This window comes from Nylanderia fulva, unplaced genomic scaffold (genome assembly GCF_048542155.1).
Source record: "Nylanderia fulva isolate GAGA-0341 unplaced genomic scaffold, ASM4854215v1 Scaffold12, whole genome shotgun sequence".
NCBI classification, from domain to species: domain Eukaryota; kingdom Metazoa; phylum Arthropoda; class Insecta; order Hymenoptera; family Formicidae; genus Nylanderia; species Nylanderia fulva.
In genome coordinates, this window is record NW_028189409.1 from 4860621 (window position 1) to 4874235 (window position 13615).

Here is a 13615-nt window from a genome sequence, read left to right on the forward strand (position 1 = left end):
CGGTGGAGCACGTAGGTATGCTCTTGAAAAAAATGTCGCGGTTTTAACAAGGCCGAGTCGCACAAACGCGCTCATTAGCCGAGTGACTTCTCGACACATTCGTGTCGTCGCGAAGACGGCATAAATTTCGACGAGTTTCTCTTTTTCTCTCTCTTCTCTTTTTTTCTCCTCCCGCGAGAAATTTCTGGTATAATTACGGCAGTCTATTTTAACCTGGCACCTTTCGCGCGTGATATACTTACTACCATTCCGTTCTGCGGAAATTTTGCGGAAAGAGAAAACTATAGACACGACAAGAAAGAATGCTACGTGAGAAATACGAGGCATGCATTTCTACGCGTTTGCATCTGATCGCATCAGCAAAAGTTCCAGAGGGAGAGAAATGTAATGCGTGCCATGCGATTACTCTCTACTTTTTATTCTCAATCCTTCAATTAATATACGACTATATTAGTGTTGCTGTCGCCGTTAAGCGGTATAAGTTAGCATGCATGCTATCAAGATTATGGCTCAAGTCGATTATGTCATTAAACGTTATTTGAAACACGTCACGAAAGATGACATGTCGCGCAAGCGTTTCGTTCATGGAGGAGATACGTGATTGCGGGGACCTAAATCCGCGATTCCCAAGATGAAATGTACACGAACGATAGATATCACCGGCTCTGTCCCGTTTCGAGTATCGTTGTTATTTTCAGCTTGGCAAAAGAAACTTATATATTTCAGACTCATGAGGAATATATACTTCTCGTGTCGCAGCCACGATTACGACGTGTGTCGGAAAATGAGAGAGAAATCGTAGCTTTTTTTTGCTCGAATCGTCTGCGAGTAAATAAGATACGAAAAAAAGAATTGATACACGATTTCTCGTTTCCGACGCCGTAATCCAATTTCTATGGCTGCCAAGAATAATAGATATCAGGTGTTCTAGGGATAAAATAATTTGCGAATTGAACGCCCAACGTTTCAGCGAAATGCGCGTGCTCTACGCCTCTACGCATATGTATATATATGTGTGTGGATGGTGTCTATGTTTCTAAAAAAAAAAAAAAAAAAAAAAAGAATGAACTCATAAATGATTCACTAGGTATCTAGCTAAGTAGCTAGTAACTAATCTCTCAAACTATATATAAATATGTATATATAGATCTGGATTATTATCTTGGTATGTACCTGGCTCAGGCTTCTAAAGCTACTTGTACTGGCGCTGCGAGCCTGCAAACACAAGTACAGTATAGGTCACCAATTACCACGCCATTGTTAGTTGGAAGAGTATAAAGATATTGTGTATAAGGAAAACACACTGACAATATACTACTATAAACACGGTGTGTGTTGGTTTGATGGTGCGCAAGTGCTATTCGTAAGAAAGGAACACAAGTGAGATATAATGCATTTCGTAAATTCAGAATATAAGTTACGCGCTTGGTACGGCGAACAACGCGTGGGCTGCAAAGAAATTCTTATACATATATGTTAGTTGTATATGTAAGTGTGGGGCAAAAAAAGTCTATTTCGAACTAGAAGAGGAAGGTAAAGTTCAAACTGACATCTGCAGCTGATACTTATCGGCGGACTTCTTTGACACAATGATATCAAAATTTAAGTCAACCGCAATAGAATGAAATATTAAGAAATAGAAAAACAGAATATTAATGTTATTAAATTATATCATAAAAAATAGCGTTCTATAAACTGTTTCTAAAACTTGTTATATCAAAGTTTATGAAGATATTGTAAACATGCGAAAACACTTTTCTTAATCAACAGAAAAAACATATGTTAGTTTTAATTCATGATTAATTTACAAATCGTTAAATTGTTGTCAAATATTGCAACAGATTAAGAGTGTCACACATTGATAGCATAGCGTGAGCTACTAGCGTGTGATTACGTGTTTTGCATAGAGAATGATGTTCATCAAGAGACCTCAATTTAATGTTATGTTAAGAGTCGAGGCACCGAAATGTTAAATTACACAGATCACGTGTAATTGTAATTTGATCAGACTTTGATTTCCTTTCCAACCCGAATTTCTACCTAGCTCGTATAACTTCGCAAATATATTTAATCCAACCATTGCACCTAAATTAAATCTATGTTTCTAAATCACATAAAAAATTCGAATAACGAATTTAATATGTCATGTAATAAAAAAATGTCGCCGCATAGTCGCTAAAAATTTTACGATATATCTAAGATTAAAATTTTATTCATTAATCTTATAATCTGTTTGAAGATGAAATACAGTATTCAAATATTATTGGTGCGATTAAAAATTAATGCATTGTCCGCATAAGTAATAATTGCATCCGCGAAATATCGTCGGATAGAGCTCCTCTTAAAGTAACGATTGACTTAATTGATGAATTGACGTTCTCCTTATTCCCGCGCACAGTCTATTTATCGTAAGGGAAAAAAGGGCGACCGTGAAATCGGGAAGCTGTCACGTCGGCGAGTCGTGACGGGTTTACCGAGCGAAGTGCGACGCATCGATCGGACCTCGCTTTTGTTTCGACGGAAACTGTTTCTTTTCCGACACACCCGTTTACGTTGCGCGTTAAATCGAGATCGACTCTATTTGTTAACACCGGACCTACTTTACATTCGCTTCTCGACGGTATCATTTGGCGTTAAACGAGGGAAAATTCGATTCGATGCTTACCGCATTCATTTTAATGATTCTTCGATATTCTCGTTTTTCTGAATACCAAACCATGAAAATATGTCACTCAATTTTATCGTCTCTATCGGAAAACTCGTGAACTCATGAATTATAGAATCAAGAGAGCATTTTGTTAAAATGTAAGTACGTAATCTAATGTCGTTAAATCTAATGTGTGGCTAGCTCGGTAATGAGAAAATTATTTTTTCTGTCACAAATTATTTATGATTTTTATATAGGATCAAAATCATAAGAATTCGTGATTAATACAATTTTTATTTTTATAGAGTAGGATAAATTTTAAATATCTTTTTGTATATCATTAGCAATTATACTTTCAAATACTCTCTTATTTATATATTCTAAAATAAATGAATTGTAAATTTAAAAAATCGAAATATATACATATGTAGAATATATTAATAAAAATGTACAAGTTAATAATTTTGTATTTGAACGTAACACTTATAAAGTGCAATTACACACAGATCGGAAATGTTAAGAAATAAAATATTAAATTTCCGAAATTTTCGGCAATAATGTGTGTGTGCAAATGCATGAAATAATAGAAACGTGAGTAAGCGCGTATCGGAAAAACGTCTCAAATATTGACAAAACAAGTTATGCAATTTTGATGAACTTTTGAAATAGTGTGCGTACATGAGTACATGTATGTGTGTATGTGTGAAACTTCGGTCGATATCGTCGTATTATCGGTCGTTTGAAAACTTTTCCTTCTCCTTTGTTGTCGCGCACGTGTTATTAATTATGCGGACACGTGCGAAATATTAGTTACGCGCGCATACATTTATGCTTAATTTTCTCTTCAATCAATTATATAGTTTGTGATAAGTTCATACGAATAGCGACGTTATTGATATATGTACGAAGGATTGGAGCACATTTTTATTTTCTGTGCTTTTTCGCTCCCTTCGCCAAAATTCTTTGATATGATATATTGACCGCTGTAAAAAAGCATTAAAATTATAATCTACAAATATCTATATTTATATGTGCAACTGCGTTTTGTAGTTGCTTCACACTCGTAGAATCGTGACGTTGAAACATTTCAATTAATGTTTTCTTGTTGCACTGCTAATAATTGTTTTTCATTATAAATTCTCTGAAAGTTCTAACTCTGCATCGCCAATCATTTTCTTAAAGTATCCCACATAAATTTGCTTCTTTAACGCAAGTTTAATCCACCACTAATTGAGTTGAAAATATATATTATGTGCAAAGTAATTCTTATTTACTCCAAATGAGATATCATTTTTAAAAAATATAATAATCTAGAAAATGACACTAAGCGTTATACGTAGTTTATTTTTCCCGACCACAATTTCTAGCAATTAAAAAAAACTTTACATAGAAAAAATTCGCGGAATGACTGCTTTTTATGCATAGTGGCTTACCACCGTTATTATAACTGCATGTAACTTTTCCAAGCGATTAAAGACCGCACGTAGATTGCATATATAATATTCATTACATGGAGTATAGTACTGCGGTGTTTTTACATACAAAGAGAAAATACGTGCGGAACAATTCTCAATTAATTTCGCGCGTAATTCCGTCATATATAAGAAGTCCTCGTTTAATAAACGCTTAGTAAAGTACGACTGCGATAAGTTTCACTGTCTACCATATATTTCACGCCTATCGTTCCGCGAAATTAATTGCCCTATAAAAACGAGCCGACTCGTTTACTCTATATCGTCTCGCGTGATCCGCGTACGATATTAGCCACACCCGAGTGTTTGGCGTTATTATACATTCACCGTTATGTATGTTTCTCCTCACGTACTATTTCAAAGCCGAGCTGTCGTCGTAATATAATTCCTCGAGCATGTAATTCCAGCCTAACGATTCACGACGGACTAATATTATTTCGATTTGACGTATTGACATTTGTCGATATCGTTCGACATTGTTCGCGCCCCTCTTTTTATCTCCCTCCACAATAAGTAATTCAAAAGCTATATATATATATTTCTTTTTTAATAAAAAAAGAATAACTTTTAAGGGGACGACAGCCTCCAAATGGAGAATTAGATTGTAATGTCAATCGAATCGACTTTCTGTCGATATTTACGCGCGATATACGCGATAAGAATCACTGAAGTTCGAAGAAGTAAAATCGCAAAATCATGGTGAAACTTGAAAGGTCGGGCGATTTAAAAGTCGCGCGATGCGTGAATATAATGACAGAATTCGTATCTATTTATTGAGAGACATAATCGTGTGCGATCTTTACCTTGCTCCGGTTTCGCGGTGCGAAGTCCTCTTTGCTGGCTTTCCTACGCTTGTCCTTGAGGATCATCCTCGCCGCGGCGAACGCCATCTTGTCGAAGCACTCTTTTCGATTCTCGTGAAATAAGCGGATATAACACGTCGAGCGGTTTTAACAATTAACGAGCTCTTTGCGAACACAGGGTGTAACAGGAGTATCACCGATATCCGTCAGTGTATATATAACACGAAATAACAATATTCCCTCTCTCTCCCCCTCTCTCTCTTTTATTGTTGCTATTGCTTGTCGATCGACACGCCCGTGCGCGTGTGCACGCGCGCTTATTAATTATACGTTACGTATGCGATATATTTACAAAGTGTTTGCTTCGTACATATGTATATATTTGTGCGCTCGTATATATGTATATACTTCGGTGTATAACCGGGGGATAATTTATTATATAGCGAACTACCAACGCGCTAGGTATATATATATGTCGCGATTGCGCTATTCCTTCTATATCGCGACCCTTATCGTTAACGGTTTAACTACCGCCTATCGTATCGTCATCGTCGTCGTTATCCTCGTTCTCGTTCTCGTTGCCGCTGTTTGTCGCAGCCTTGTCTCTCGACCCCGATCTATTCCCTTTAACGTTATTTTCTCTCTCTACTTTCGGAGAATTTCAGCTTTCGATATCTCTCTTCCGAGGAGATCGTTCAGAGATAGATCGATCGATGCGAAGACGAAGCAAGACGCGCGTCGTTGAACACTATGTCGTTTACGTTTTTTTTTTCGTCATGGAAGTCGACAAGCCCGACCAATCGCTCACTTCATCGCGACGGCGACCGCCCGACCGGTGTCCGTGAGCGGACCGGAAGCGGACCGGGAAGTGACGTTTCTCCTGCCGGCGACGGTTCTTCCCGGGTTTGCTGATGCTCGGTGGCGGGATCTCGCGAAAGCTCGTCGGGAACATTTGCCCCGCCGTGACGTGGTGTGTGATTACGCGCCTCTTGATCGACACACGTGCCGTTCCCGAATTATTGGAGGAGCTTACCGCTCCGCGAGTTCGCGCAGGATCGCGGATTTGCAGACACCTCTCTCTCTCTCTGAGTGTGTATGTGAATTTTCCTCGTCGGCGATTAGCGCTCGCTAGCGACGGTGCTTCTCTCTGCGTCCAATTCGGCTATCCTAATTACGACCATCGATCTAGAAAGAAAGGAGAATATGGTGTCTCACGTCGTGTGCTTGGCCTCGTTTTCGCGAGATCTACGTTCTACACGCGAGACTCGCATGATCGATCGCAGTAGTTAGCGGCAGCTCGTTTCCGGTGGAAGGAGTCGACCAAAAGTTCGATAGAGTCGATGAGAGCGGAAGGAACATTTAAAGGGTATTATATTTTTAGCACGAGAGGATCAGGAGGTAACCTTCGACGATTGATCTATCCGATCTCTGTAAAGTTGATGGCATCTCATCTTTCAAAAGACTAATTTTTTTTAAAGTTCTGAATACCCCGAAGAGTTCGAGTTCCTTATTAATTTTAAAAAGTTGTAAAAATTCTGGCGAATTAAGTCCAAAAAACATTGATGAATTTTAGGGGTGCTAACTTCACAGAATGAAATTTTTAAATCAACGATAACATTAAAATGCAACAATTTTCAAAAAAATTTTTTGAGCATTCGATTCAGGGTGCACTCATTGTCGGAACTTAAAAAAAAATAGTTTTTTGAAAGATGAGGTATCACAAAGGTTTCTATCAGATTATATTCCCCATATTTAACGTAAATATATCAGAATGTACAAGTTGATTCTGACATTTGAAGAAAAATGGATATAGCACGAAAATTTGCAAAAATCAATTAAATGGAGCAAAAGGAATGATTAAAAGACAAAGAATGAAATCTTGGCACATCACAATAGACAAGATATACACATTGTGTCTGAATGAAAATAAAATATTCTGTTAACGTCACACGTTGCCAGCATTTTAATGCATACATCGCGAAATTCCGCATTCGTGCAACCCGGTCGCAAAATGTTTATTCAACTAGGAGCTTTGCTGTCATCCTTGTTGTTCCGCACGCGTCGGTAGACACAAGAAGAGAGAAAGAGCGACACGTCTCTCTATCTGTCTAAGAGATAGAAAACCTTGAGAACCCACGTGCAATTTTTTAATATTTTAACGCACGTTATCGGACATTCCGAGCGACATCATGATGGTCTCCCGTCATTCATCGTTGATCAGATATAAGCTTCGATAGGTTGATTTAGTCAGGAGTTGGATGGCCTTTGTAATATTGTAAACGGATGGAAAAACTGGGAAATTTATATAAACTTTCAAAGTTTTTCTTAATGAAAGGAGAACGCGCGCGGTATGTATATCCCGTGCCTTGAGAATAATTTACAAAATAGCAAAGGAAGATGACGAAACCGACATAAATCTCTTAAACACTTCTGTTATTTCTCGGTTATTAAATGCTGGATTTAGAACTTACTTTCGAACTTGATTTCGCTTGGTTAATTTACGTAAAAAATTTAGTTTATGCATTCTCTCTTTCCTCATTTACATGCTACATTGGCTTTTATCTATTTTCTCTCTTTCTCTCTCGCGAGAGTTCTTGAAATTTAAAAACTGTTTTCCCCTAGGACTTTCTTTAGCGAATTGCGTAGTATAACTGCGATAATAGAGAGAATGGAATATTTTTTCCTCGATAATATTTTTTTATTTTATATTTCAAATTTGCTAATAAAACTTAATCGAAAGTAAAACTTTGCGCAAGATCAAACGAAATTTTTGTAATAAAGTAAAATTAAATTTAAAAATTAAATTTAAAAGATAAAGCTTGTTGTAACGAAATTCCATTGTTTAAAGCTAGCGGAACAAGAGATGATTGATAGACGTGTCGAGATAAAATTCAGAGAGAGAGAACAGAGTAACGAGCTGAAATTGCGTATCCGCGTTGTGATGCTAATGGAAAATCGGAACTTTGAATATAATTGTACTCCGCCAATTGTAATAATATGCACAACTATATGTATACGTATACATTTCTCTAAATGTGATTATTCTGGCTATTATCGTAAGAAGAATGTTGGAAAATCCTACCAAGCGATCCAAAAAGATCTCTCTCTCCTACCGAGAACGTGAAATGATACGGGAATGCCGATACTAAACAAAGACGGACGAGGAATCATTTTGCACGTCCCCCTGTATCGCGAGAGAGCTTTATTGTCCATTCTTGCAAATCGAAACGTTCAATTTCTCCTGCTCTTCCACTCATCTTCGGTACTCTCGCGGGAACTTGGCGTGTACGAGTAGTATTGATCATTCCCAGGCTGCAGCCCCCTTCTTCCCACTTCTCGTCCTCTCTCCTCCCTCCCTTCCCCCCAGTATTCTCCGACCATCATTCCGCGTCCTCCGACCTCCGATCTCTGACCTCCGACCTCTGTATCTAAACCTAACCCTCCTACAGGCTGCATCTGTCCTTGCCCCCGGGCATCGCGATATTTGATGCATTTTTGGTTGCATCTTTCCATGTCATCAAGATATATTTTTATATATTACATGTGTGTATGTATATACATGCACATACATATACGTATTTTATAAAATTTGTTTAAATATTGAATCAATAAAGGAATAAAACTGATCTATATATAATACGTATATATGTAAATAATAAAAATGTAATTCTTTTATTTTTTTAATAACCATTATTTGTTTAATAAAAATTAACAGAGTTATTATAAACATATTTATCTTGTAGAAAAAAAACCGATAATGCATTGCCAAAACATCGCCAAAGATTGATAAATGCAAAATTTTGAAACGAGAATTTATCACAATAACAGACTCGGACAAACAAACTTTTTTTCCCAATGGACAGCCAGATGGCACACACGCCAGAAATTTACTATATGTTAAATTTACACCTGTTGCCGCTAATAAGCGAATTTGACATTTGTCGTTAGATGCATCCGGCAGTCACATAACCGGTTGCTGGTCAGAATTCAACACTATGATTAAAAACGCGATGTCCCGCTTTTCACGAATGTATGAAGATTCGGATTTCAAATATACGAAAATGCATGTATGTGTGTATGTATAACGCACACGAATGCGCGCGCACAATTATCCAGGTTCACGTCCTACTTACGATATCGAACTGCATAAGAGTTGGCTGCAAAATATTTCTGCCATTGACCGTTCACTTGAGCTTACAATTACAATGTAATTATACTCTAATATTTTGTAATAAAATATTCTTTCGATCCAAATTTACATTTTGAAAGCACGTGGATTATTTAAATTTATTAAATTTTATTATGTTATAATATATGTAAATAAGTGGAAATAACGAGTATATGTGATATACATATGATGCAATAATTCGATGTACATAATATTTAATAAAAATTGCATAAAATTAATAAAATTTTGAAATCAAGTTAAAATGTGTAAGTTTGTAATATCTCTTTCTGCATATGTATTAATATTATGACAACATTAATTATATTAAATGTAAGACAAATAAAATAAGCTGATAGTCCATAGTAGCAATCGCCATTTAAATGAAATATTCATTAATGAAAGAGCCATCAACTCTAATGAAATTCAAAATATATGTATTATACATCGTTGTATGTATTACGCATCGTTGAAAAAAAATTCCAAGTATTTTAGAATCAATCTGCGATATCATAATACGTGTAAAACGCTGATAAGCTTTCCACGAATGCGAGTATTTGCGAGATCGATCGAATATTAAATGAAACTGCGGGCTTCAAACCTGCGAGGCAGAAAGCAGGATTTCGTCATTTATCGTTTCAGTTAGTTTTCAGAAAGCGTAGAAATTTTACGCTTTTATTTGCCCTTTGAAACGATATCTGTCAACGCGTGGCTTTTTTCCCCCAGTCATTATTTCGCCATTTATTCGCGCGACTGATGGAAAACGGGTGGATGTAAAATTTATCATTCACTTCACACCGACGTCGAGTATTACATGTTGATTAATTGAATTGAAACAATATTCGTATTATCGCGTCGTTCACGTCGAATTACTCCAGCGGTACTAGTGCTCGAGACATTATTATTGAGACGATACAAGCGAGAAATGATATATCAATTAAAAAACAAAAGAGAACAATGAAATTTTACTGGCACCAATAAATTGTAAAAAAAAAATACAAAAGAATTACGCAAACAAAAACATGACATATCAGTTATTGAGACGCACGGCAAAAAATGATATATCTGTTAAAAACCAAAAGGGAACAATAGAATTTCGACAAAATCAATAGATTGAAAAAATGCAAAAGAATGTTCAATCACTTATAAACTGTTTCGTCGATAACGAACAGTAGAAAATTCTTGTTCGACAAATCACGGCTATAAAATATAACAGTTTTTGAATAAATAAAGTTAAAAAAATATTTAAAATTATAAGGAAAATATATTTTATAATACAACATATTAAACTATCATTCATATATTGGATTGCAATGTATAATTGAATTTATACATGTATCAAAATTTATATATGTATGTTAAATTTATATACATATAAAAATATTTATATATATAACGCAAAATATAATTATTTACGTACTATTTACTTTTTATTAATAATTTTCATTATAAATTCTCAATTTTGATTTCACCGAACATTCGCACATAATATTTTGCAAAATTTAATTCATCTCATATTACAGAATCTATTTTTTATTACACCGAAATAATTCAGTAATTATAATGGATGATAATTGTGGAATCTCTCGTTACTCGCCCTATTCTGGTATCTCTAAAATTTTCCCGCGAAGTATGGCTGTGTATAATTTAAGCAATTGCCGTTGCCGCATGCGACATACATGCAATGTAATTACGTTGAACGCTCTTTATCGGCATGAAAGTTTAAAAGCCCGGTTTAAAAGTCTCATATTTCGAGTTGGGAGATTTTTATGATTTTCATACGTTTATATTTTACGATAATGCTTACGAATACTTGCAGTATAATATAGCAGGTTCCAATTACGTTAATGTAACCACTTTTCATTTTCGTGATATTAATATCTGTAAAAATGTATGCTGGGAAACGTTCCAATCTATTGATGTCACCCTTGCTTTTGAATGAATAAAAAAATACAAATCAAAATTTTTATTAATTAAATCCTTCAAAGCTCATTTCAAAAGAAATCTTGTTACTGATAAAATATTTTAAAACAAAATCAAAATGTAAAATATATATGGAATTTAATGATATTAAAACACACGGTTCTTGTTCAAGAGAAATTGTATGGTCTTACGTAAGGTACGATGTGATGTTGTATATCGTATACCGTATCTTTTTGTCGATTATCTTACGTTCAGAATAATTGATCTATCATTATAATTGTTTAGAAAATTAAAAAATGTGATAATTATAGTATGTACAATAAAATCATGATTTATTAAAAAACTTACAAGGCAAATTTAATCACGTCAAATGCGATTGATAAAATATAACATAAAACAATTTTGATTAAAAAATTGCATTTTTCATATACTTGTGTGCTCATAATCATTTTTTCCATTTTTAATATATTTTCGTAAAATAAATGGTAAAAAATATGTCATATATTTTTAAGAAAATATTTACTACAAGAAATTGTGTTTCTTTCTCTCTCTTGGAAATTGAAAATTTAGCTACACGTGCACATTGTATGAGGATCATAAATAGCAGATTTCTCTCGTAAAAGTTCCATATGAAAACATCAAAACTATAAACTCGTCTATATTTTATGAGCCGGCTACTATTCCACGTTGCATCGTACAAATGCAAATTTTGCGGGCGTGTCTTGTTCATGCGTGGCAAATCGCGACGGCATTGCATTCTAAGCACCGTACTTAACATCGGTTATAATGAATATTGTAAACGCCTTCGCATTTGCGAAATATTTCAATCGCGAAAGTCATGTTATCGAAGAGCACTGTAATTTGCTAAAATAGTTAAATGTAGAATTATGAATTTGCATTACATGAGCAGTATTTTACTAGATGTTAAAAAAAAATTATGACACAAAATAAAAAATGTATTTTGAAATACATTTAATAGATAATAAAATGTATTATCGAAGAAAAAGGATGCATTTTAGTTGCTTTTTTCAACTACCAAGATTAATTCTTTACACAGAAAAGACAATCGAGAAGGAAAATTGTGAGAAATGTAGCGATAGTATTCTTGGAAATCATCGATAGAGAGAATGGTGCAGTCTGGGCCAGCAAATTCTGTACGAAAATTTTTCCTGGAAAGTTTTATATATATATATATATATATATATATATATATATATATAATCTGAAATATATAATCCATTCCCAGGAACAATCAGAGCGAGAAGATGCATAGTAGCGCAAGCACATATTAAAGGAGAAAGAGCGAATGTCAAAAGGAGAGAGAGACAGGAAAGAGGGGGATGATTTCTCGCGAAACAACTCACTGACCACTCGACGAAGGCAATCGCAATGATCGGCTCGTCCGATGGAAACGAGATACCGGCGATATACAATTAAGAGAGCACTCGCAAATGCTTCCCCGCGGATCCTTCTTCTCGCGAATCGTCCTCTCGCGGGACCAGCGCGCGATGTTGTAACTTGTGCACGATACCAAGCGCCATTTTTGCGAAAATATCACAGAAACCGTCGGCGAAATTTTCTCACCCCGCGAGAGCGGGGATCCTACCGGATGTAAAATTAATCGGCGCGTCGAGATGCGCGATCACGGCGAGTCATTCGCACGGGCCGATAACGGAGGCCAGCCGAATTACCGTGCGCCTCTGCGAACTTACGTGCTCGTTGCTGAGCGGATGGCCTGTGACTGACACCCTCGATCCGCCACGCGCCCTCGCGCAGAGCCGATGCTGCGAATTCCAGGCGGTCGCTCGCGCGCAGGTCCACGCACCCGCACCCGCACTCGCCCCCTTGCACCCGCACCCCCGCATCCGCACCGATGATCCTTTCCTTCCTTCGCGTCTTTCGCTACTTCCTTCGGCGGATTCTTTTATTTCCGAGCACGACGACGGGGAGGAATCCCGCATTTTTATCTCCTGCTAAACGTCCCTCGCGATTGCGTTCGAGTCTCGTTTCCTAATCGTTACGTTTCCTGCGCGAAATTTCCTACGTGCGTCAACGAAATAGTGATATCAATATTAAGGTAATCAAAGGATTTTTCATACGTGGAGAGAATTTTTTCTTTCAATTTACCCGGAATATTATGGTAATCGTAGAAATATGGTATTGGAAGAATTTTATAAGAGTTTCTCTGATTATTATTTACCACAAAAAATGTTAACATGTATATAGTAAAATTAATCGAACATATTTTATATATCTTATTGTGATAGATATGTTCCACGATTACCATGATTTTCAAGGTAAATTCTGAGACAAAATTCTTCCTGTATATGAGTTTGTATTGTATATAAATATTAATTTAGTCATACAGTAAAGATATCATCCTTTTTTCTTTTACATTAAATTGTTAAAATATTACGTTAAAATCAAATTATTTATATGAAACTTCTCTTTTAATTTTTTAAAAGTAAGAGAAATTTATTTATATCACTATTCTCTCTTATATGCAACATATTTAAATATACAGATTTTTCCTATCTTCTCAGTTTTACTTCGAGACCTACTTGCTCAATGTATTGATAATAAGAAGACATTTCTCGTGATATTT

The 13615-nt window shown here is 35.8% G+C and overlaps 1 protein-coding gene across 3 annotated transcripts in view; it reads right to left on the bottom strand.

Moving 5' to 3' along the window:
- LOC114935284 (neo-calmodulin) overlaps positions 1-13615 on the bottom strand; it is a 56165-nt gene that overhangs the window by 25540 nt on the left and 17010 nt on the right. The window contains exons 1-3 of one of the 3 annotated variants that reach the window (XM_029308085.2): positions 12723-12841; positions 4923-6107; positions 1174-1215 (exon numbers count right to left, since the gene is read on the bottom strand). The exons of 1 other annotated variant lie outside the window; for it this stretch is intronic. In XM_029308085.2, the coding sequence (XP_029163918.1) occupies positions 1174-1215; positions 4923-5009 (129 nt within the window). In that variant the 5' untranslated portion in view covers positions 5010-6107; positions 12723-12841. Of the gene's footprint in view, positions 1-1173; positions 1216-4922; positions 6108-12722; positions 12842-13615 lie in introns of those variants that run through there. One more of the 3 variants, XM_029308086.2, reaches the window with a different exon arrangement.